Source organism: Pinus tabuliformis, chromosome 7 (assembly GCF_031772625.1).
Source record: "Pinus tabuliformis cultivar Carrire ecotype Pingquan chromosome 7, CPIR1, whole genome shotgun sequence".
In the NCBI taxonomy this organism is placed as follows: domain Eukaryota; kingdom Viridiplantae; phylum Streptophyta; class Pinopsida; order Pinales; family Pinaceae; genus Pinus; species Pinus tabuliformis.
Window position 1 is genome coordinate 677,246,791 of NC_142293.1, and position 26,916 is coordinate 677,273,706.

The window sequence follows — 26,916 nt, forward strand, 5'->3', positions numbered from 1 at the left end:
CCGAGCCTACATAAGATGTTGGCCGACTTGACAATTTGTCTTATAATATAAATAAATTCATAACTTCATAAATACTTATCGGAATCGAATGATCTTTAGATCAATCCTACACCTCTTGATGAGAGGGATGAAATAAAAATATCAGCTGTCATAAATGAGATGACCCACATGGAGTTTGGCCCTAGTTTCCAAATTTAACACTTCCTCTCAACTAGGGAGAACTCCATCCACTGATCCATATATCTGACTGTACTATCTTTGCCATCAGTGCCCTGCACTGCTTAGCTTTGCTCAGCTCTGCTCAGCTCAGCTCAGCTCTGCTCAGCTCTACTCAGCTCTACTCATCTCTGCTGAACCATGAAGAAGAAGAATTGATCGAGAATGTCTCATACCATTCTCCACTGACCCGAAGTCAGTCTCAGAGTGCGTACCACTGGTCCCAGACCAGTCTCAACCGACCCAAAGTCAGCGTCATAGTGGGTACCACCCCTACTACTAGTCCTAGACCAGTCCTCCACTGACTCGAAGTCAATCTCAGAGTATGTACCACTGGTCCCAGACCAGTCTCAACCAACCCAAAGTCAGCGTCATAGTGGGTACAACTCCTACAACTAGTCCCAGACTAGTATCATTGATCCCAGATCAATGAAGGTCATCCTAGCATAGGGAGTATGGTAGATACAACGATGCGTCCATCGATACTACTATGGTCCCTATCCTCATTTCCCTGCTCATTGATCAGATGAGAGGTACTTCCCTTGAGTCCCAAACTGCATGGGTAGGATGCCTCGATAGGAGAACTAATCAATCCTGTTCTCACAGGAGAACTAATCATCCTGCTACACAATCGCCATGGAGAACACATCATCCAGGCCTCATAGGAGAACTAATCATCCTGCTACATAATCGTCATGGAGAATGCATCATCCAGACCTCACAGGAGAACTAATCATCCTGCTACATAATCATCATGGAGAACACATCATCTAGACCTCACAGGAGAACTGATCATCTTGCTACATAATCGTCATGGGGAACACATCATCCAGACCTCACAGGAGAACTGATCATCCTGCTACATAATCATCATGGAGAACACATCATCCTAACCTCACAGGAGAATTGATCATCCTGCTACATAATCGTCATGGAGAACACATCATCCAGACCTCACAAGAGAACTGATCATCCTGCTACATAATCGTCATGGAGAACACATCATCCAGACCTCACAGGAGAACTGATCATCCTGCTACATAATTGTCATGGGGTGTCACAGGGAAAGTTTTGATTCTTTTACCCTATACATGTACACCACCAGGGGATGGTGAATCACCCTGAGGTCATATGTCACTCCAAGAAGTATCCCGCGCCCCCCCGGAGCTCCTAGAGCTCAATACATCATACAGGACCCTCATCAGAGAGTCTTTGAATGACACCAAGTCGTTCTCGGAAAGTCAGGAATTTGACTTTCCCTAGGGGCTTTGTTAGTATGTCAGCGACCTGTTCATCTGTACTAATATGTTGGAGCCTTAGTGCTCCTCGCTGTACCATATCTCGAATATAGTGGTACCTGATATTGATATGCTTGGAGCGATCATGAAATACGGGATTCTCTGACAAACGAATCCCACTCTGATTATCACACAGGATCACAGTTGTTAGCGCTTGGAATTCACCTAGGCTGAGATAGACAAACTCTCAAGGCTACATCAAACCATTTCACCTCGTAGCTAGCCCTACGAGGTATGAGAAGGCTCTCTCGGGTCAGATTCGGTAGATCTTTCAATATGATAAGCTGACCAATTAGGAATAAAGATTTTAGGCTAGTAAATTGATAAGGGGGGGTTGATTTAAAGATTTTTGGGGTTTTTGGTGGCAATTGGAGGGAGTGCAATTCAGGGTGCGGGGATTGAGCACAATTTTTGCAGGGGGATCTTTGGGGCAAGGTAGGAGTGAGCGTTGATGCCTTAATCTGAGATGGATGATCAGGGATGATAGAGGAGGAGCTAAAGAGGGCAAACAACCATTTTGAATCCTCTCTAGACAGTAGAAAACATAAATATTGAACAAACTAAAAAGCTGAGCATGTCAAAGCATGAATTCAAACTTTACCACTTCATCTGTCCAATTAGAAGCAAAAGAGAGATGTGGAATACATAAACAAACTTACAAGAACATGTAGAGAACACACCATCAACACAACAATCCACAAGAATCCACAATGATGTCTGCAAAACCCTGGCCTTCCTTTTCCTTAAATTGCAGAGATAGATGTACAATATACAATAAAGCTTTCTCCCACAAGAGTCCAACCATGAAAATGAGAAAGAGAGAGCATAATATAGACCATCTAACTCCTTTCCCCACCTCTAGGGGTCGAGCTCAGCTTCCTAGGAGCAGTTTGAACTAATTCTAAACTAAGCACTAGATAATAGGCAGTCCAACAACTTGCCTCTATTACTTAGCTAACTCATCCATGCATTAATTATTCACTTTTTACATCAAGGAAGCTTCTAGAAGGGTAAAGAGAGATAAAATCTATCAATGTGCCATGAAAATTATACATTCATCCATCATCTACAAGTAAAAATCATCAACCAAGGTGAAAACAGTGTTTTCTGGCCTGAAAAGTCAAAACTGCCAAATTCAGCTCGAGTGGTCGCGCCCCCTGCTCGAGTGGTCGCACCCCTTTGCAGCAACTTTTGAGTGGGTTCCACTGGTCCAAATCAGGTGCACGATGGCTCATTGGAAAGCTTGGTCTGTCTACTTTCCATCCCAAGTGGAATTTCTGGATTTGGAGTTGATTTGACCCCTCGAAAGTCAATTCTCCCAAGGTCACTTTCTGCAACTCAAAAAGTGGGCAAAAAGTCATTTTTTTGATGTATTTTGAGCTTTTTGAGGCCCAAATCTCAAAATCAAGCTTCTCCCAAGTATAGGTAATTTTAGTTTTTGCATGCCCTTTCCAAAAATGTCAACTTTTTGCAATTCCGAGCAATCCTCACGAGTGGTCGCGCGGGGGGTGAGACCACTCCACAGGCAAAAACCTGTAAATTTCCAAAAAATTTCCAAAATGCTCCAAAACTCTCAAAATTTTCAGATTTTGATGCTGGATGAAGGCTAATGAGTACCATGGTGAGTGAGGGATGCCTCGGCCAAGATACGGAGTGGGTTTGTCCTTTTCTTCTTCTTCTGGGCCTCTGACAGCTTCTTTTGGAGAATTTTCATTTTTGCTTTGCAAACATGTAATCTGGCCCAATAATGTGTCTTCATGTTGCGGAGGAGCTCCTTGTCATGATTTGCCTTCTCCAACAATCTCTCCAAGCGAAAATTTGCTTGGATGAGCAATGACTCCCTGTCAGCGGGCAATGGGTCCCCAGGCCTCCTGCGGTTCAAGCCTCTGTTACCGCGGATCCTCTATAGTTCATCAAGCTCTTTCTCTCTTGTGATGACCACCTTTGCCACCCTTACGAGGCCTCTGCTGTGTCTCAATCTCAGTGGATGAAGATCGGTCATCACCTTGCTCATTAGTCTCAGTGGTTGACATGGTGTTATTGAGCAAGGTGGAATAAATAAGTCAAGATGACTGCTGCCCTGCCTGCAAAATGCTGTGAAGTATGTTGTTTTCAAGGGGAAAAATCATGAGGAAAATGTTAGGGGAGGGAGTTTATATAAGGAAAAGGAAAATATATACAAAAAACAGGGAGCTTTGAAGGAAATAATCACACAATGTCAAATATGTCATCTCATCTCTCATCATTTGCAAATCAATACTTTATTAGGGAAAATGTGTGTTTTGATCACCAAGGGAAAGGACAATAAAAATTTACATGATGGAGGGAATGAGGGCATCAGTATCAGGGTATGGGGTAGCATCAACCACAATCAATTTTACAGGCTGCTCCTTTTATTTTGCTTTTAATGTCATTCATGAGCATACTCTGTTTTTTCAACCTTTAAAATGGCTTTTGGATGCTAATGGGAAACAGTGATTTAGTTTATTTGATCACAAGGGGAGGGGAAGGGTTCTTGTGACAATTTTGCAATGGAAGGGAGAGGGACTGTATCAAGGGAATTAGGGAAATGAGGGGATAAATGAATTAGGGTTTGGGACTAGGAAAACTACTAACAATGCTGCCAACCATATTTCATAACAGCAGTTCCTTTACAATGCTGGCAGCTTTCATATTTGCTTTTGTCATGGGTGAATTAGGGTTTCAATTACATGCTTTGACAAAAGGGAAGGGATATCAATTGCATAGGGATTTTTAGAGGATTAACGAGCAATTGAATTAGGGTTTTCATGAGGGGAAAGGTAAGGGAAAACAGAGTTTAGGGATTAGGGAGGAATACCATGTCATTGTGCAAACCCTAGCCACAGCAAACTGCTCCTTTTGAAAACATTGCAGCTGTACATTTGATAATCTTTGCATGAACACCATATAGCTACTAATCTCTGATTTTTGTGCAGCAAGATGTCCTTTCTTTTGTTTTTGTACTAGGCTATGCAAGTTACATTTTTGCTCTGTTTTTTCATAATTTTTATGTGCATGCCTCTGTCATCAATTTCTTTTTCTTTTCACTATGTTTGTTTTCATTCATTGCTGTGCCTTTTACATATGTTTGCTGTGTACAATAGTGTTTAGGGTTTGAGCATGATATATGAGGGAAACTAGGGTTTGAATAGATTTAGAAGGGATTTGGGTTTCATGGAATTGGGCTGGGGTTTTAGCATTTCTTTGCAAATGAGTTGATAACAACAACACTTTAACATTTGTGATTTTATAATGGGAAAACAAATGGAGGGAACAAAGGAATAAAGAACCTTGAAAAACAAACAAACCCTAGCATAAGCTTGCAAAACAACAAGTCACTTAACCTATCTTTTGATAATTTTTTGCATGGTGAACATGAGCAAAAACCAATCATTGAATCCATGGCACCATCACTTAAAATGTTTAGGAGGCCTACCTCACTCCAATTTGCAAATTTGGAGGAAATTTGAGTCAATTTGGCACTTACAGCGTGAGTGGTCACGCCCCTGCTTGAGTGGTCGCGCCCCTTAGGAAAATACACTGCAGAGAGGCCTCTGAGTGGTCGCGCCCCTGCTCGAGTGGTCGCGCTTTTGCAGGAGGCTTTTGGAGGCCTTCCCGGTGTCGGAATTGGGTGCAGGATAGCTCGTTGGAAAGGTCTTTGAGTCTACTTTCCAACCCAACCGGAATTTTTCAATTTGGAGTTGATTTGACCTGTCAAAAATCAAATCTCCCAAGACTGGTCAAAAAGTGCCCAATGAGGCTGCCTCAAGGAAGAGTGCTGTTGCAGTCAACTTTTGAATGCCTTCCTCAACCCCAAATTGAGCTCATGATAGCTCATTGGAAAGCTCTTTGTGTCTAGTTATCATTTTACCCATCAAGAAAGTCATTTGGCCAACCAAGCTAGGAGAAAACTTGATTTTCCCAAGGTCACTTCAGAGGTGCCTTTGATTCTCCTGAGGCAACGGTATTCTTGACATTTCTCTCAAACCATGACACCTGTGTAAAAAGTGAAGGAGGTTTTTCTTCCTTGGCATGTTTTGGACAAAAACCTCTCTCAGTTTTGCAAAATTCATCTTTGATTGCTCAGAACCATCATTTTAGTGAAACTTGCCCCGATGTGTGAAACAAGGAATTTTGTCGAAATGGAGTGAAATGAAGGGGATAAGGGGCTTCTAAATTCTTGAGGAAATTTTTGGGAGTAGGGAGGGATGTTAGGAAGCAGGGGAAAGTGGAATCTCAGAGATTGAGTGAGAGGAAGGGGTTCAAAAGAGTGAAACACAGGCCCAACCTAGAAAATTGCCAGGTTGTAGCTAGAAACTAGGGTTTGTGCAAAAATGAGGAATTTGGAGGATCTGAGTGTTGGGAAGTGTTTGATAAGGTACATTAAGGATAGGGGAAGGTGTATGAACATCAGGAAACAAGTTTTGCCGGTGATTTGACCATCCAAGAGAAATTGCCTTCAAAACCCTAGGAGAGGGAAATGACCTTGCCTGGGTGGCAACTGAAGCATGAACAAGGTGTAAAATGACTCATTTGACACTGACATGATAATGACAACCCTATGAATGATGATAAACTCAGCTGAATGATGACATGGACTGACATTTGGGCAAACCCTAGACCTAATGCCTAGTGACCAAATTTTGCTTGAAGACTCACTGAAATGACAAAATTTGACCTTGACACCTCAAAATCACTTTGTAAGAGCATATTTGATCACCGAAGGAAGGCTGGAAAGACTGACACTAACATTGGCTCCAATGGGGATGGTAGCTCCTTGGAGGTGCCAAGAACCTCAGACCTCTGGGAGAGCAGACTAGTGCTTTATTCATTGGGCATTGGAGTCAAAAACTCAAGCTGAAATGCATGACTGAAAACAGAGGACTTAACAACACAAATTGACTCTCACTCAACTAAAAACGGACTCGATACTTAAACACAACCGACAAACTGAAAATGATGCTCAAAGTGGAGCTTATTCATCACAACCTACTCTAACAGCTTCATTCATCACCTGATCAAGTGAAATGAAACAACCAAGTAAGTATCCCGTCTGCTGTTCGAATTCTCCACAAGTGCTCGTTAATGAACAACAAGAGAGAACTAATAAAAGGCAACTCCCATGACAACTTAGAAACAAATCCATTGAATGATATGAACTCTCTATCCGCCTCCAAAAACACTGCATAAGGATCTTGAAATTCAAGCACATTGGAACTTAGCTCATACAATGGAGTACTTCTCTTTTCCTCATACCATGCATGCAAACTTTGATCTGAGCCTTGTGACGAGACCCCTGCTGAAAATGACAAAGAAACCGGCTGCCGGATCAAATTCATATCAGCACATGTTTCAAGCTCACATGTGGTCAATGGAGAAAGACTTTGACTGCAAACCTCATCCAAAACATCAGCTATTGGATCATGAAAAACTTGAAAAGACTGCTGCAATGTATCCATTGAAAATGAATGACATCCTTCTAGCTGTTCATCTTTTTCTTGAGAGATTTTACGAAGATTCTGCCTTATAAACTGAAATGTTTCGAAACAAAAGGGAATAGAATCTTCCTGCATCATCAAATCATGTATTTCATCTTCCACAACTTCATCTATAATCTGACCTTCATCCTCAACATTAAAACTGAGTGATTGTTGATTTGTTATAGGTTTTTCATTTGAAGATGTACTATGCAATCGACCCTTCAAAAACTGAAATGATTCAAAACAGAATGGTACGGAGTCACCTTGAATCATTAAATCAGCTGCAATTTGACAATCAATGGCTTTCGAGGGTTGCAAATCTGAATATGAGAAGTCTTGAACAAAATTTTCATTGCCCTCAAGATGATCTAAATCAAGACTTGTTGACATTTGATTTCTGATTGCATGGTAGTTATCTCTGATGAACTGACATGAATCAAAACAAAAAGGCAAAGATCCTTCACTTACTTCAAAATTTGCTGCACTTTCCTCGTCACTGTCATAGCTGATATATGATGGCTGAACATTGTATTCAAGCTGCTGAAAATGAACTTCTTCCTCCCACAAACGAGCTGCTGATTTGTTTGCAAGATTAGCTTCTGTTTGGAGAACATAATCATCATCATACTCATCAAACCGAGGCAAATCATCATCAAACATATACATCATATCAACAGCTCTCTCTTCTTCACAATGATCTATAAAACAATCACTACGACAACTAGGGTAAGAAACAAAATGTTTTGGATCAACAACTTGTTCTTCTTCAATCAGCGAGCCATGAACATCATAATCATTCCTTGCGGTGATCTTGTCCATCATCTCTTCTACTGCACTTACCAAAACGTCAAGCTTTACCTCTAGAGATTCGGCCGGATCTATGATTTTCATCTCTTCTTCCTTCATCCTTGCCCTTCGGATCAACAGATGTGCCTCTACATTCACGGCACTGTTTTGCATCTCGTGAAGTGTTGCCATATCCCTTTCTCTCAGCTGAAACTCCATCTCCGGATCAAAGGCACCCGGATAGTGTAAGAGAGCAGATCTAGGAGTAGGCCTTATATCAGCCGGCATCGAATAATAAACTTGGTTAAATCTGGCTGAAAACTGTTGTACTGACTCCCCAGGCAATCTTTTCAGATGGTTATACTCTTCTACGATCAAGAAAAGATTTTGCCCGATCATCCACCTATCGAGAAAAACTTTGACGAACTGCTGGAAATCTGAGATGCTTGCATCAGGCAGGGTTTTGAACCAACTCTTAACTTCAGCTTGCAAAGAAAGAGCAAAAAGCCTAATACTAACATCTTCATCATCGACTTCAAAAAGGTCAAGAAATAACTCAAAATTCTGCACATGTTGCTCAGCGTTGACATCCTTACTTTCACCATCAAACCTCGGCAAGTATAGATCATAGTTTTTGGGGAAAGCATGAAGAACAGAAGGTAAGACAAGAGGTTTATACCGATCTGGAATTTTACAAGGTGTATGGGTATGTACAACAGGTATATAATCGGACTTGGTCGCTTGGGGTTCATCACAAAATTCGGAAAAAGGATCTTGATCAAGCTCAAAGGCATGCAAATCTTTGGAATTCACAATCTTCAAAGGGAACGAATCAACTGCAGGCCTGGGATCTCTTCTCAAATACAATATACTTTGCAAAGCCTTCTTTACATTCTTGGGAAAAGAGAAGAAATAATTTATGATAAAGAACAAAATGTCTTGGATGAAATTCCAACTTGAATACCTGATTTTGCCATATTCTCCTTTCATGTTTTTGCTGGTCGGGATCATCCTCCAGTGGAGTCTTTGGATCTGATCTTGAAACTGATTTAGAGTCGCCAAGTGAATGATTTCAGCCTTTCAAGTGTCTGATCGCTGTTCACCATCAACAATCAGATCTGAACTTGATACATGTACTGGGGTGAAATGAAAATGAAGTGTTGTATTCACAAGCTCACGGAGATTGACTGAAGCAGCGTTTATCTACTAACGCTGATGTAAAACAAGAGCGTTTTCGAAGGCTTCTGGCGTAACTTCAGGCTCCGTCTAAGACTTATGAAACAAACACATCAATCAACAGACAAGTTTGTTCTCCCCAGTATGGTCGCCAATATGTTAGCGCTTGGAATTCACCTAGGCTGAGATAGACAAACTCTCAAGGCTACATCAAACCATTTCACCTCGTAGCTAGCCCTACGAGGTATGAGAAGGCTCTCTCGGGTCAGATTCGGTAGATCTTTCAATATGATAAGCTGACCAATTAGGAATAAAGATTTTAGGCTAGTAAATTGATAAGGGGGGGTTGATTTAAAGATTTTTGGGGTTTTTGGTGGCAATTGGAGGGAGTGCAATTCAGGGTGCGGGGATTGAGCACAGTTTTTGCAGGGGGATCTTTGGGGCAAGGTAGGAGTGAGCGCTGATGCCTTAATCTGAGATGGATGATCAGGGATGATAGAGGAGGAGCTAAAGAGGGCAAACAACCATTTTGAATCCTCTCTAGACAGTAGAAAACATAAATATTGAACAAACTAAAAAGCTGAGCATGTCAAAGCATGAATTCAAACTTTACCACTTCATCTGTCCAATTAGAAGCAAAAGAGAGATGTGGAATACATAAACAAACTTACAAGAACATGTAGAGAACACACCATCAACACAACAATCCACAAGAATCCACAATGATGTCTGCAAAACCCTGGCCTTCCTTTTCCTTAAATTGCAGAGATAGATGTACAATATACAATAAAGCTTTCTCCCACAAGAGTCCAACCATGAAAATGAGAAAGAGAAGGCATAATATAGACCATCTAACTCCTTTCCCCACCTCTAGGGGTCGAGCTCAGCTTCCTAGGAGCAGTTTGAACTAATTCTAAACTAAGCACTAGATAATAGGCAGTGCAACAACTTGCCTCTATTACTTAGCTAACTCATCCATGCATTAATTATTCACTTTTTACATCAAGGAAGCTTCTAGAAGGGTAAAGAGAGATAAAATCTATCAATGTGCCATGAAAATTATACATTCATCCATCATCTACAAGTAAAAATCATCAACCAAGGTGAAAACAGTGTTTTCTGGCCTGAAAAGTCAAAACTGCCAAATTCAGCTCGAGTGGTCGCGCCCCCTGCTCGAGTGGTCGCGCCCCTTTGCAGCAACTTTTGAGTGGGTTCCACTGGTCCAAATCAGGTGCACGATGGCTCATTGGAAAGCTTGGTCTGTCTACTTTCCATCCCAAGTGGAATTTCTGGATTTGGAGTTGATTTGACCCCTCAAAAGTCAATTCTCCCAAGGTCACTTTCTGCAACTCAAAAAGTGGGCAGAAAGTCATTTTTTTGATGTATTTTGAGCTTTTGGAGGCCCAAATCTCAAAATCAAGCTTCTCCCAAGTATAGGTAATTTTAGTTTTTGCATGCCCTTTCCAAAAATGTCAACTTTTTGCAATTCCGAGCAATCCTCACGAGTGGTCGCGCGGGGGGTGAGACCACTCCACAGGCAAAAACCTGTAAATTTCCAAAAAATTTCCAAAATGCTCCAAAACTCTCAAAATTTTCAGATTTTGATGCTGGATGAAGGCTAATGAGTACCATGGTGAGTGAGGGATGCCTCAGCCAAGATACGGAGTGGGTTTGTCCTTTTCTTCTTCTTCCGGGCCTCTGACAGCTTCTTTTGGAGAATTTTCATTTTTGCTTTGCAAACATGTAATCTGGCCCAATAATGTGTCTTCATGTTGCGGAGGAGCTCCTTGTCATGATTTGCCTTCTCCAACAATCTCTCCAAGCGAAAATTTGCTTGGATGAGCAATGACTCCCTGTCAGCGGGCAATGGGTCCCCAGGCCTCCTGCGGTTCAAGCCTCTGTTACCGCGGATCCTCCATAGTTCATCAAGCTCTTTCTCTCTTGTGATGACCACCTTTGCCACCCTTACGAGGCCTCTGCTGTGTCTCAACCTCCGTGGATGAAGATCGGTCATCACCTTGCTCATTAGTCTCAGTGGTTGACATGATGTTATTGAGCGAGGTGGAATAAACAAGTCAAGATGACCGCTGCCCTGCCTGCAAAATGCTGTGAAGTATGTTGTTTTCAAGGGGAAAAATCATGAGGAAAATGTTAGGGGAGGGAGTTTATATAAGGAAAAGGAAAATATATACAAAAAACAGGGAGCTTTGAAGGAAATAATCACACAATGTCAAATATGTCATCTCATCTCTCATCATTTGCAAATCAATACTTTATTAGGGAAAATGTGTGTTTTGATCACCAAGGGAAAGGACAATAAAAATTTACATGATGGAGGGAATGAGGGCATCAGTATCAGGGTATGGGGTAGCATCAACCACAATCAATTTTACAGGCTGCTCCTTTTATTTTGCTTTTAATGTCATTCATGAGCATACTCTGTTTTTTCAACCTTTAAAATGGCTTTTGGATGCTAATGGGAAACAGTGATTTAGTTTATTTGATCACAAGGGGAGGGGAAGGGTTCTTGTGACAATTTTGCAATGGAAGGGAGAGGGACTGTATCAAGGGAATTAGGGAAATGAGGGGATAAATGAATTAGGGTTTGGGACTAGGAAAACTACTAACAATGCTGCCAACCATATTTCATAACAGCAGTTCCTTTACAATGCTGGCAGCTTTCATATTTGCTTTTGTCATGGGTGAATTAGGGTTTCAATTACATGCTTTGACAAAAGGGAAGGGATATCAATTGCATAGGGATTTTTAGAGGATTAACGAGCAATTGAATTAGGGTTTTCATGAGGGGAAAGGTAAGGGAAAACAGAGTTTAGGGATTAGGGAGGAATACCATGTCATTGTGCAAACCCTAGCCACAGCAAACTGCTCCTTTTGAAAACATTGCAGCTGTACATTTGATAATCTTTGCATGAACACCATATAGCTACTAATCTCTGATTTTTGTGCAGCAAGATGTCCTTTCTTTTGTTTTTGTACTAGGCTATGCAAGTTACATTTTTGCTCTGTTTTTTCATAATTTTTATGTGCATGCCTCTGTCATCAATTTCTTTTTCTTTTCACTATGTTTGTTTTCATTCATTGTTGTGCCTTTTACATATGTTTGCTGTGTACAATAGTGTTTAGGGTTTGAGCATGATATATGAGGGAAACTAGGGTTTGAATAGGGTTTAAAAGGGATTTGGGTTTCATGGAATTGGGCTGGGGTTTTAGCATTTCTTTGCAAATGAGTTGATAACAACAACACTTTAACATTTGTGATTTTATAATGGGAAAACAAATGGAGGGAACAAAGGAATAAAGAACCTTGAAAAACAAACAAACCCTAGCATAAGCTTGCAAAACAACAAGTCACTTAACCTATCTTTTGATAATTTTTTGCATGGTGAACATGAGCAAAAACCAATCATTGAATCCATGGCACCATCACTTAAAATGTTTAGGAGGCCTACCTCACTCCAATTTGCAAATTTGGAGGAAATTTGAGTCAATTTGGCACTTACAGCCTGAGTGGTCGCGCCCCTGCTTGAGTGGTCGCGCCCCTTAGGAAAATACACTGCAGAGAGGCCTCTGAGTGGTCGCGCCCCTGCTCGAGTGGTCGCGCTTTTGCAGGAGGCTTTTGGAGGCCTTCCCGGTGTCGGAATTGGGTGCAGGATAGCTCGTTGGAAAGGTCTTTGAGTCTACTTTCCAACCCAACCGGAATTTTTCAATTTGGAGTTGATTTGACCTGTCAAAAATCAAATCTCCCAAGACTGGTCAAAAAGTGCCCAATGAGGCTGCCTCAAGGAAGAGTGTTGTTGCAGTCAACTTTTGAATGCCTTCCTCAACCCCAAATTGAGCTCATGATAGCTCATTGGAAAGCTCTTTGTGTCTAGTTATCATTTTACCCATCAAGAAAGTCATTTGGCCAACCAAGCTAGGAGAAAACTTGATTTTCCCAAGGTCACTTCAGAGGTGCCTTTGATTCTCCTGAGGCAACGGCATTCTTGACATTTCTCTCAAACCATGACACCTGTGTAAAAAGTGAAGGAGGTTTTTCTTCCTTGGCATGTTTTGGACAAAAACCTCTCTCAGTTTTGCAAAATTCATCTTTGATTGCTCAGAACCATCATTTTAGTGAAACTTGCCCCGATGTGTGAAACAAGGAATTTTGTCGAAATGGAGTGAAATGAAGGGGATAAGGGGCTTCTAAATTCTTGAGGAAATTTTTGGGAGTAGGGAGGGATGTTAGGAAGCAGGGGAAAGTGGAATCTCAGAGATTGAGTGAGAGGAAGGGTTTCAAAAGAGTGAAACACAGGCCCAACCTAGAAAATTGCCAGGTTGTAGCTAGAAACTAGGGTTTGTGCAAAAATGAGGAATTTGGAGGATCTGAGTGTTGGGAAGTGTTTGATAAGGTACATTTAGGATAGGGGAAGGTGTATGAACATCAGGAAACAAGTTTTGCCGGTGATTTGACCATCCAAGAGAAATTGCCTTCAAAACCCTAGGAGAGGGAAATGACCTTGCCTGGGTGGCAACTGAAGCATGAACAAGGTGTAAAATGACTCATTTGACACTGACATGATAATGACAACCCTATGAATGATGATAAACTCAGCTGAATGATGACATGGACTGACATTTGGGCAAACCCTAGACCTAATGCCTAGTGACCAAATTTTGCTTGAAGACTCACTGAAATGACAAAATTTGACCTTGACACCTCAAAATCACTTTGTAAGAGCATATTTGATCACCGAAGGAAGGCTGGAAAGACTGACACTAACAACAGTGGTATCCAAACAGCTCACTGAAGAGCTTTCGTAACCAGGCTGCCTCACAAGTGGCCATGCTAGCAGCAATATACTCTGCCTCGGCGGTGCTCAAAGCCACCGAATTTTGCTTCCTGCTCATCCAGGATATCGAAGCAGATCCCAAGGAGAACCAACACTGAGAAGTGCTTTAGTGATCCTCCACACTGCCTGCCCACTCAGCATTTGAATAATCATGCAGATTCATATTTCGGCAGTGTATCTCAATCCATGAGAGATTGTGCCCTGAAGATATCTCAGAAGATTCTTGGCACCAATCCAGTGAAGCTCAACTGAATATGAGCTCACCATGCTAAATGCAAAACGTATGTCCAGACGGAAGTTCACCAAGAACATCAACGCGAATGAGTTTATGAAACTCAAAGGTATTTCCCAAATTTGGTCCGACATCACTACCATATAACTTCTGAAAGTTAAGATCCTCGGGGTAGTCACAGGTTTGCAGTTAATCATTCCACATTCAGAATCCAACTCCCTCTCTCTTCTGCAAATGAGAGGGTCTGCACCTGTCAGACAAAGGTCGTCCTCGTAAGGTGCCTGTATGAGAGGTCTATCATCCACAACCTTCAGGTAATGGTTTGGATCGGTTTCACTCCTAGTGAATCTCAGCTTCATCTGACAGCTATCAATCCTCTCATACTACGCTCGAGATGTTTTGCTTCAAGCCATAGAGGGCTTTCTTCCACCTGTATACATGAGATTCCCGATCATGAATCTCAAAACTCCTCGGGTTGTTCCAAACCTGTGGACTTGCTGCATGAGGGGAATGGTCCCCTTATAAGATTTTCCTTTGGTACATTTCAGACATGTAACTTCATGCTCTTTTTGAATTCAAGCATCCCTGTCACCATCTGACTCACAGACCTCCGGTGTTGTGTCAATGGACATGGTCCCCAGTGGACTTCCGGCAACTTGATACAACCCTGAACTCAAAAACATCTTTGAAAAATCTATTTTCAAACATGTACCTTTCCATCGATGAGTGCCACCCTGTAACCTTTGACTTCCATTGCTGAAATGGACATCAGGTTCTTCTTGCGATCAGGTACATAAAAGAGATTCTGTAAATGAATCGAGTTACCCTCATTCAATTGAGGGGTAACATTTCCTACACCCTTTCCGGGATAGGTGGCATCGGCTCCAAGTATAATTCCATGATTGTTTCCATCTCTACCAAATTAGAGAGTGCACCCATCTATCCGATGAAGTGCCTTGAGGCACTACAATCAATAAGCCAGATTCCCAAAGAATCTGAAGGAGAGGGCCAATACAAGATAACACTTCTTTATCTTATCAGAAACAACATTTGATTCTTCATACCTGGGGTTCCTTTCTTTCTTTGAAGAGTCGACCATTTCTCCTTGATGAACTATATTACCTGTCATTCCCTTGACCCTGGAATGATTTGTTTATCTTCATCAAGAGAAGTGTCTCTGCCATTCAGACACTCCTTCGCATAATGGCCGAACTTATTGTAACCAAGGCATCTGTCTTTCCTTCCACCCTTAGATCCAAACTTCCCAATGAAGTGATCTTTAGGTAGGCCATCAGAACCTTCCGCTGCGCCATTCTGATAACATTCTCTGCTTCAACTTCACCCTGGGTGAATTATGAGGAACCCATTGATCCTTTTGTCTTGTCCCAATTGTCTTTGGTGATTGCTCTTTCACTCTTGCTTGGGCATTGTCTTCACCTCAGCTCTGATACCATGTTAAGTTTAGGTATGTTCTACGCTTAGAGCAATTTATTTCAATTTTCACATTTAGCTTAATATCTTTTCCAGATTAGCAATCACATCAGCATTAAAGTAAATTGCAGATAGAACATAAACATAAATCGCAGAAGACAAGCCAAGACAAGAGGACACAAGATGTGGTGCAACCCAAGGACAAACCCCACAACGTGGGGAAACCCTTGATCAATTCTTCTTTTATGTTCTTCAAAGTTCAGCAGAGAAAGTGAGAGAGATAGTACATTTACAATAGAAGTCAACACTTTGAATTTTGATATCTACAGAGATCAGTTGAAGACATATTGCTTCAACTGATTCTCTAAGGTGACTCCTTCACATATCATAGTGCTGCCTCTCGTTCATTTGCTACACATTACCGTGTGACACCTTGCTATACTGTCACGTGTTGAACCTTGATGACTGAGCTGCTCTCATCTTCATGCTTCTCATGATGCTGCATCTTTCATGGTCTTATTCATCATCAAGCTGCCCATGCTCATGATCTCATGCATCATTATGCTTCTCATGCTCATGATCTCATTCATCATGGTGCTGCCCATGATCTCATTTATCATCATGCTGTGCATGCTCATATCATCGATGTCATCAAGGTTCAACGTTGCTGCACCTTTACTGAGATCATGCTTGTTGTACCTTTGAAGTTGTTAATGCTGCATCTTTCCAATGATGAGATCTATTGATAACTTTATTAAGGGCTTCTTTTATATAATGACAGTTTCATCATATAAACACTAGGATCATCAATGCATTACTACTAGGGGTATATGAGCTAGTAGGAGCACAGATCAACACACACATATATATAACGATGTATATGTTAATACGCATACCTTTTTCATCCATCCGAGATGATACCTTCATTCATGGCATCCGAGATCTGCTCCTTTGATCGAGATCTTAGAGAAAGGTTTACTATCAACAAGACTGCAGCTTACTGTCCATTTGAAGTCTTGTCTATCTGTGATTGAGCAGGAGAATGTCCGAGGCAAGTCTCCTTTGACTGCGTATAAAGGCTTGTCTCCATCACTGCGTAGAAGGTGACTTCCTGACAGCGCAGAAAGGTATCTCCATTACAGCATGTTCTATTGCAGTGTGTAAATATAGTTGCGTTGTATCTCCATTGCCTGCGTATATATATATTGCCATTGCCTGCGAATATATATATCTTGTTGCGTTGTATTATTGCCTGTGTATATATATATTGCTGCATTGTATCATTGCCTGCGTATATATATAGCTATTGCTGCGTTGTATCATTGCCTGCGTATATATAGCTATTGCTGCGTTGTATCATTGCCTGCGTATATATATAGCTATTGTTGCGTTGTATCATTGCCTGCATATATATATATATATATATATATATCCATTTCAACGTATAAGGTCCTTTATGTCTGCGTATAGATGTCTCCATAGACACAAATTAGGGCATCACGTTGACTGTGACTAGGGCTTCATCTGCAGCTAGGACATTATACTTGGCCCAACGTATCTTCATTAGTGTCTCTCCTTCACCAAAAACCCAAGACGTGGAGAGGAGATCACATGAAGTGTCTCTCAAATGACTTCAAGTCCTCACCTATTTATACTAAAACGTAGATGATGAATAGACATGACTATTGGGCTTCCGAGCCTACATAAGATGCTGGCTGACTTGACAATTTGTCTTATAATACAAATAAATTCATAACTTCATAAATACTTATCGGAATCGGATGATCTTTAGATCAATCCTACACCTCTCGATGAGAGGGATCCAATAAAAATATCAGCTGTCATAAATGAGATGACCCACATGGAGTTTGGCCCTAGTTGCCAAATTTAACACTTATGCTCCTGCAACACTGACCTGGATTTCTTGGCTAGAAATCCGCCTAGGTAGCGACTCCCTCTACCTTGGTTTTGTTTCGTTAGGTACTGTTCTGCCTCGACAGCAACAAAACCCCACCAGCTTCACTCTCTGCAATCTGCCCACAACATCTTATGCCCCAGCAACTGAAGAAACTGAGCCTCTTGGCTCTGCGCAATCCCAACAAGGTTGATTTGCTCCCCTAGCCAACTGCGTCACTCCTACATGGCTGAGTAGGACGACATGGCTCCTCGTGAGCCTCTTCCGCCTTCCTCTGCCTCTGCGCTGGCCTTTCTTTGGCTGGAACTCATGATGCAGGCCCTTTGTGTCACTCCTTCTCTGCTGCTTTTTTCTTAAGAACAATTTCTGTCACTCGGGACCACTATTTCCACTGCAAATTCTCTGATTGAACTGGTGCCTTCAGCTCTCCTGTGATCTGGAACCCTCTAATACCATGTTGAAATTTCCAAGTATTACTCGTTAGAAATTTTTCTGTATTCTCTGGTTTATTTCGCCTACTTGTTTAATTACTAACAAGTTATTTAACCATATAAATACTAAAATAAACACAATACAGTCTCAACCATCTACATATCAACCACTGAAAGAAATAGACAAACACACGAGGGACATCGTTATTTTTGGACAATTGTCCCCAAAAAAACCCAACTTGGGAAAATCGGTGCAACAGTTCTGAGGGTTTTATTATAAAGCAACTTTTCTTGAGTACACTGGGTGCCAAACTGGCTCACCCAATAGAGAAAATAATTTGGCAGTAATACCTCTCTTCGGAAGTAGATATTCTGAAATTCTGCTCCACGAAACTCCCTCCAACACCTCTTTGAGGCTCAATGTCAGCCCTCGTGGCCTCTGTGTCAACCTGAAACCCTCTGCCTCAGCCCTCTGAGGCTCTGCTCAGCCTCTTTGTGCCTCTGCATCACCTTTGCAGCCTCTGCGTCACTCATGCAGGCCCTCTGGCCCTCTGTGTCACTCATGCAAGCCCTCTGGCCCTCTGCGCAGTCCTTGTTGGCCTCTGCGTCTGCCTCTCTGCCTCTTCATTGGTCTTCTGACACTATCTTTGCCTCTCTGCCTTGCACTCACTGCCCCTCGCTGCAATACTGATCACTGGTTCGATTTCTCTTAGCAAACCTCGCTCTAGAAAATCGAACTGACTGATCACTCTGGTGTATCTCCAACTGACCCTCAAGCCTCCTCTTATACCTTTTTCTATTGACTCTTCAACGGCCGAGATTACATCTCTAATCAACGACTAAGATTAGATTTGGCTTGATCCATGTCATTTAGAACCTTCTAACCCAGTTTTATATTAATACCCATTAATATTATTATTTTCCTAAGTTTAGACTTAGGTACCCATTAAAAATATTAATTATTATTATATCCTTCACCAAGCAGGATTTCTCCAAACCATTTTTGGGTCTTGGAGATCTCATGTGCTTTAGCCTCTCCAACAATTTTCATGGCTAGAGCACATCCGATGCTACCCCAAATCAACATTATGTATCTTGTTCTTTGCTCAATTTTCTCTTTCATGTATTCAAATATCAAAGAAGTGTAGGCTGCAAAAGTAATATGCTTCAGTATTTAGAGAATAACTTGATAATATATATTAAAATCAAGTAGGTGAAGTAGATTTAGATTTGCTACAGTAGGGGTTCCTTGAGGATTAGGAATTTTCACATCTATCCCCTTCCGTAGACCTTGTGACAGTTTTCATGAAGAAAGTACATGTGCCTTTGCTAGAAGGATCTTAGAGGAAGGTAGAAATCAACAAAATAATGATACAAGTCAAGATGAATCTAATGAAGATCGATGTACTAATATGAATTCTTCGGCCTTCGCAATAAATACCTTCAATGAAGAAAAGGACCCCATTACTCAGGGATATGGTAAGAAACCTTCTCATGATAAGCAAGTTCCCACTGAAAGATACAAATTTGGTTTAAACGTGGATTGGGCCACATGGATAAATAGCATTAAGCTATTTGTCCTAGTACTTGAACTTTTAAAAATTCCATCTCAGCGAGCATCTTTCTTCAGGGCTTTGGGTATTTCTCAGCAAGGCAATATTGATAACTCTAAAGACGAAGGGATTAAATTAAAAGATACCGACTGCTATATGACAAATGAGGATCATCAGCCATTCTTTCTTACTTTGGACATAAACGACAGGTTAGTTCACAATTGCATGTTGGATTCTAGTGCATCTACAAATGTTATGACCAAGAAAGTCATGGAACAATTAAACTTAAGAATTTCCAGACCATATCGTAACATTTGTTCAATGAACTCTAGGAAAGTTGAAGTCCTTGGTGATGTTAAAGATCTACAAGTCTTATTCGCTGATTACCAATATAGAATCATCACCATGGATATCACAATCATTGATGTGCCAGATGTATGGGGAATGCTTTTCTCAAGGAAGTTTGCAGCGGATTTAGGTGTCCATTCAAATGGATTTATCGTATGCCACTATCCCTGCAGCAACAGATGGAATGGTCAGATTGTACAGAGAGGTAGAAAGAAGGTATGATGTGGAAGTCCCAAAGAAGTTGGAAAATGGTGAACAAGTTCTGCGACAGGAGCATCCGCCTCATTTTGAATCAGAGATATGTCACTTTTTCCACTACTCACCCCCTCCTCTAGGCAAAAAAGGAAGAAGATTTTAGATTGACAGAGATATGCAGCACAATGATGAGCAGTCACACCCACCTAAGAGGGTCAAACTTCAACAAGGGACATATGAAAATCAACCAAGTGATCTACTAGTCAGCGTACAATGCCTGAGTTTGTTCCTCGTCGATGACATATGATGCCATGGGCATCGTTTTGTATAGTATCTCTAACCCTACTTCCTTTCATTTCACGTCGTTAGATAGTTTTATTTCACGCATTTATATTGTCTTGTATTTCAGTTTGTTAGAGTAAATTTTTCTCTTCCTGCGATATTTTCTATATATGCATGATAATTTCAATGTTGATAGATATCTATTTGATGGAATTTTGTTTCCTTGGATGCAGGGTTCTGGGATTCTCACGTTACTTCTTGGAAACAATGTGTCCCCATATGGAGCCAGATGTTGCACTCAAATTGTCAAAGTTCCAAGGAAGCGGAAGTACCATTTTTTTCAACACAATCGGATCACATATCAACAATCTGTGTCATGTTTATCTCATTCTACAAGTTATGTAATGAAAATGATCTTAGTAAAACCTTGAGTCTATGTAACAATGTAGGTAAGCCTATAATTTTGATGATGAATTTCATCCTAGGAGGATTTTGAACCTCCTTGATTACCTGTGTTTCTAAACACGGCTAATCAGAAGAGTTTTTCTCGTTCATCGTAAACCCCAAAGCTAGGGTGAAATTATTATCGAATTATTAAGTGATTCCTAGTGTTTTTAGTCGAGTCTAATGTAAAAGTGGTTTGTGAACAATTTAGGTTAGTTGGCTTAATTATTTTATTACAAATCACTTGGTTTACTAGATCATATTGTGTCGCAGATGGGTTATGTGTCTTGAGGGTCTATGGCAAATGTGTATTCTCTCTTTGAGTCTTGTAAATGTAAAATCTTCTGTATTAGAGGGTCGAAAAAATATTAAATCCCTTCATGTGTAAATTAATTATTTTTTTCAGGCAAAATAAAATTAAATCCTAAGCTAGAAAATTAATTAATTAGAGTCAAATTTAAAATTGCCTTAGGAAAATAAATTCTCAAAATGGAAAAATTCGTGGATCTTAAAAGAATCAATTTTTGAAGGTCCTCCACCAAGGGAATATTCAATATTGTGTATTTCTAGAAAATTTGGACCCTTGGACCTTGGTGGTTAAGTCAAAGTCAATTTTTTGAGGAAATTAGCTCAAAATAATTAATTTTGAGCTAATAAAATGGAATTAAATGATAAATTCGAAAATTCCTTAAAAATAAATAATCGAGGGCCAAGGTTGAAAGATCTTGAAGTGTTTATCAATGTCCAAGATTATTTTGACAAGGATCAAAGAAACTCGCCGTTATTTTTCCATTTGGAGTATTTATCTATAAATTAGAGTCATTTCAGTCTCTAGCATCTTGATCTCTGGCTAGAATATTGTTGCTGAAGCATTTTTGTAAACCATTGTTCCGTTGGGAACTATTTTTTGTGCTGTAATAAAAGACTTTGGGGTGCGACTTGAGGTGTTCTTGTTCGTTGATCTGTGGTATGTATTGACTACGGGCTTCCTATGTTACACTTTATGTGATTATTTTGAGATAATACATAGTGTTTGCAGGGACTCAATCCTTGGTCTCCAAGTTCAGAGACTGTGGGAAAGGATCATTTTGCTTGGATCCTTAGTTTTTATATGGTGAGCATAAATTTTCTAAAGCATTTTTAGCCATTCATCAAAGGAAAAATATTATAAAAATTATTTTCTCAAAATTCATATAAAAATCCCTGTATAATTTGTAAAATAATTTTGTAATTTTAATTGTAAATCATTTTTCTAACTTGGGTTGGGGTTTTTAGATTTATTTTGTATATATTTGTGGTTTGGGTGTTGTATTTTTATCTTTTCTAGGTTGGATCAAGGGATCAAGAGGAAGAAGAGCTAGATCTAGGTGCTTGAGGATAAGATCTAGTCTTTAGACAATTTTGCAGGATTATTCAATCAAGATTTCATAGCAAAATTCAGATCCAAGGAAGAAAATATTTTTCAAGGCAAGGATTTTCATTTTTCGGGTCTCCTGGGCCTAGATCCGGTCTCCTCAGCCCCTGCGTCAGCCCAGTGATGCCCTGCGTCAGCATTTTTTTGCCCTTTAGGGCTAGACGTGAGGTCGAAAGGTCTCCTTTTCCCTCCTTACCTGCACAGAGGGTTTTATCCGTTCTCAAAGCTAGTTGTAGCCTTTTGGGGCCTCATCCTCCCTCTAGAAGGCTAGACAACTGCCCTTGAGGGTTTGTCGTGGCCTTTCAAGGCCCAAAACCCTCAGCGTCCTCCCTTTTGAGCCTCGGTTACCCCTGCGTCATGCCTTTGAGGCTCTTTCCACCCCAGCGTTGACCTTTTCTGGCCTTCTCTAGCCTTGTTGACCCTTCATCTATCATCCAAGCCTCGAGGGTCGAGATCAAGCATTGATCAAGGCAAGCCGAGACCAATTGTATCAATTGAGATTTGTGAGAAGAAGCAGAACACTTTCTCATGAGTGACAGATTTCTTTGTAATAGATCCAAGTGCTCAAGAACAATCAATAAATTACCACATCAGGGAAGCCGGTTTTTCTTGTTGGGTTTTCGGAGAAAACAAGTGTGTCAATTTGTTTGCATTTGTTTTTATCTCTAGTGTTTTATTCCACTAGAGGGCAGATATGTGAGGCCATGTTCAGTCATTCTAGAAACAATTAGAAGGTTGAAGTGACAGATTGGACAGATGGAGATGCAAGCTTTCTAAAGTTGCAGAAGCTGCAGTGATCAGTAGAAGAGGTGTCAAAGAACCTACCAGATGTGTTCAAGTTACACAGAACGAAAGGGCTGAGTAGAGCGCTCCTTCAGCAAGTCAAGTGTACTTTGTTTAGGGAAAGATTGGCAATCATAGTTGTTGACTCCGAGCCCTAGTTTTCCTTCTATCAGGATTGTATGTAAGGGCCATGATCCTTGGTGCAAGAGCCCTACGTTTATTGTATTAAGATTTGTAATATAACAATTTTTGAGTTAAAAATTGTCTTGTGCATGACATTGATTCACTGTTATGTATATTCTATTGTAAAAAGTGTTAGTGTTGTGTTATTTCAGTGTGTTTATGATCGTGTTCTTAGACATAGACCTGAATTTGAAGTGTTGTGGAAAAATATACATTTAGGAGATTGATTGTGCACAATTTTGAGGAGTTAGTGTCCTAAGAAATAGGAGGTAGGAAGTGCGCAAGGAAATAAGACTTGCGCTAAGAAATAGGAGCCAGGCTCGCACTAGAAAATAGGGGATTTGTGCAAGCAAATAGGGCTTCCAAGTGCGCAAGGAAGGAGGAGTAGGATCAAGCAAGAGGCAGGGCAAGTCAAGGAGGCAGCTGGGGAATAGTTGTGTGCTAGAGGGTTGAGATCAAGCAGTGATCAAGGCAAGCCGAGATCAACTGTATTAACTGAGATTTGTGAGAAGAAGCAGAACGCTTTCTCAGAGAGATAGATTGCTCTGTAATAGATCCAATTGCTCAAGAAATATCAATAAAATACCACATCAAGGAAGTAGGTTTTCGCTGTTGGGTTTCCTGAGAAAACAAGTGTGTTAATTTGTGTGCATGTGCTTCTAATTTGTTAAGAAACTCTGTATCTTGGTGAAAGTGAATTTGGTTTTAATTTTTAGTTGCCTAGTTTTTAGTAATTCACTAAGCAGTTGCAGAGTTTCGTGGAAATTTAACACAAAGGATTGTAGTAATGTTTGAAGTATTCATTGACACAAGGATTTCATAACATAATTTTGTACCTAAGCTCAAATGCATGAGGTCTTTTTGGAGAATTTGGGGAATTAGCTTCATGGACCTATGATTTAGCAACTTTTGCTACCAAACTCTTTCCATGCTTTTGGGAAGTAATATGACTTGTGTTCCCTTCTTTAATAAGGTTGTCGTGAACTTTGGAGAAATTTGTTATTGCAATCTATTTTTCCTTATACTTCAAGGTCGAGAAGAATGAACATGCAATCCTATTGTTGTATGTTGATGTCCTATTTCTGACAAGTATGGAGCATCTGATTATTCAGTGTAAGAGGGAGCTAGCTTCCAAATTTTATATGAAGGATCTTGGATTGATGCACTATTATTTGGGGCTAGAATTATGGAAAAAGCCTGACGAAATCTTTCTTGTTCAAGGAAAATTTATTGTCAAGATCCTCCAGAAGTTTGGTATGATGGATTGCAAGTCTATGTTGACTTCAATGGTTACAAATCTGAGAAAGCTAAGAGACTCTATGTCCAATTTGATAGATCCACCAATGTACCAGAAGTTGATTAGCTCGCGGATGTATCTGGTTAACACTGGGTCGGACATTTGCTTTGTAGTGAACAAGTGGAGACAGTTCTAAGTGCAATGTAAACACGATCATTGGATTGCAGCAAAGCACATACTAAGATACTTGCGTGGTATGTTTGACCTTGGTTTGAGATATGTCTCAAATGACAATATTCAGCTACAGGGTTATACAAATATAGATTGGGCAAGGAGCGCTGAAGAAAGGAAAAATACATCCAGAGGTTGCTTCAGTTTGGGCCCCGCTATGAGTTTGTGGATGAGCAAGAAGTAGACATTTGTTGCACTCAATATTGTTGGGGCAGAATATATTGTAGCTAGCTTGGTGAGTTGTGAAGCAGTATGGCTTCGAAAGTTACTTGCAGGACTGTTTGATCATGTGCTTGAGTCGACCGTGATATATTGTGATAATCAAAGTTGTGTAAAGCTGACAACGAATCCAATGTTCCATAACAGGTCGAAGCACATCAAGATCAAGCTCCACTTCATCTGTGACATGGTGTAGTGAAGCTTTAGTATGTCTCCACTGATGAGTAGATTGTAGATATTTTGATGAAGCCTTTGTCGCATGCAAAGTTTATTTACTTAAGAGATCAACGTGGACTCATGGAGAATGCCTCTCTCATTGAGAGGGAGTGATGTGATAGCATCATGGACTGACATTCTCTCTATGTCAAGTACTGTGACCCACATTCGGGAGATTGTCCCTGTGTCAAGTACTATGACCTGAATTAGGGAGAATGGTTTGGAGGACTGACATTCTTCCTGTGTCATGTATGACCCGAATTAGGAAGAATGGTCCTGGAGCATCAGGTTCATTTAGCATTGGGCCCCGAATTACTCTGTTAAGAGTGTGGCCTTTGGTGATTCACCATGTGTCAAGACGTTGACCCGAATTATGGTGGACCAAGACTAGTCCAAATGCCATGTGTCAAGTATTGACCCGAATTATGGCAACTAGTTGATGCTAAATGATGTACCATGTGTTTGAAGTACCAACTCGTATTATGGTGAGGAGATACCATAAGTCTAAGGTACTAAATCGAATGGTGGTATCATGATGATGCTATTGATTTACCATGTGTCAAAGATGTTTGATCCAATTATGGTAAATGGTTGATGCTATTAGATTACCATGTGCCACAATTGTGACTTGACTATGGTGATGATTTGTTATAATCTTTTCTTAGAGAAATTTGTTCATAATGAAGAAAATCTATCTAGCCATTATGAATACCTTGCTAGCTAAGAGCGAGTGTTGAATTTTTGTATCTATGGTCGGTCTTCATAATTATATTTTAGCCCTTGTAATGTATGAAGAATTTGAAAGACATGTTATTAATGTTATTTTGATTATTTTGTCTTTGGAATAATTTATATGAGACATGTTCTTCATGACAGATTTAAAAGAGAGATTTTCGAAATTTGAAATTTGAATTTTTGGCTTCAAGTTAGTCAAGTTGGCCCTCCCTCAAGTCAAGTCAGCCCAGTGAAGAGAGACACCCATTTTGGATAGGCAGAAGGAAAAAGTTGTGATAAAATCGGCAAAGTCCGATTTTTTGGGCTAGCCGATTTTATCGGCAAATTTTTTGGCGATTTTTTTTGAAAACGAAAAATTCACGTTTTTATCGAAAAAATTGGGATGTTATTGGGAGTTGCTTGAAAAACTCGTGAAACCCACCCAGGCCATGGATAAGTGAGGGAAAAAGCTGAAAATCACATTCATTTTTCACTCCTTTCTGTCATTCATCCCTGTGGAGAGAGGAGGTGTTTGCCATAGCCCAAGAGGAGGAGATTTACTAATTTTGTGGTGCGGATTTAGAGATTTGTCAACTGCTCAACATGAGAGACTCAAGGTGCCGATTTGTTGCTGCCAAGTATGTATTTTAATTTTCTTTTCAGTGTTTGTTACACAAATGGCTACTTAAATCTTTCTATTAGTTTGTTTTTAACTTATTTTTGCTTAGAAATTTGAATAAAAAATTGTTTATAATCTTGATTAAATCAAAACTTCAAAATGTTTAGATTGTTTACATGTTTCAAGAATAAAAAATTCAAACCCTTGTTTAGTGAATCTGAGTGTGTTCAAGTGAGTGAGAAGAGGCATTTAAAATTCAAAATTAGCAATTACATTTCTATTTTCTTCTTATGTGTGTTGGAAAATGTAACTATGTTCCGTCTTCATTAATGTATTTGAGTCACTATGTAATGTACTTGTCAAAAGAATAAAGAATTATTATTATTATTATTGTTGTTGTTATTATTATTATGACTTATTAAAGCATGGGTTTCATGCTTGGGTCAGCTTGTTTTAGGTCAAAGTCCCCATTGAGGACTTCTAGGATTTATTCCGAGTCTATAGAGTCATTGTACATTCAAAGAGACCCTTCTTGGGCTTTTAAATCATGTAAAAAGGTTAAGTATTGAGTCAAATATGAATTATGTAACCTCCACACCACGTCGACCTAGAAGAAGATCAAGTTGGCCTAAGGACCCT

General features: G+C 40.2%; 1 protein-coding gene across 3 annotated transcripts in view; it reads left to right on the top strand.

Annotated features, from left to right (window-relative positions):
• LOC149249279 (Pseudouridine synthase family protein) overlaps positions 1-26,916 on the top strand; it is a 375,151-nt gene that overhangs the window by 340,308 nt on the left and 7,927 nt on the right. Inside the window, exon 6 of one of the 3 annotated variants that reach the window (XM_089458665.1) lies at positions 20,451-20,663. The exons of the other annotated variants lie outside the window; for them this stretch is intronic. Within the exon in view, the coding sequence (XP_089314791.1) occupies positions 20,451-20,648 (198 nt within the window). The 3' untranslated portion in view covers positions 20,649-20,663. Of the gene's footprint in view, positions 1-20,450; positions 20,664-26,916 lie in introns of those variants that run through there. 3 annotated transcript variants of the gene reach the window in all.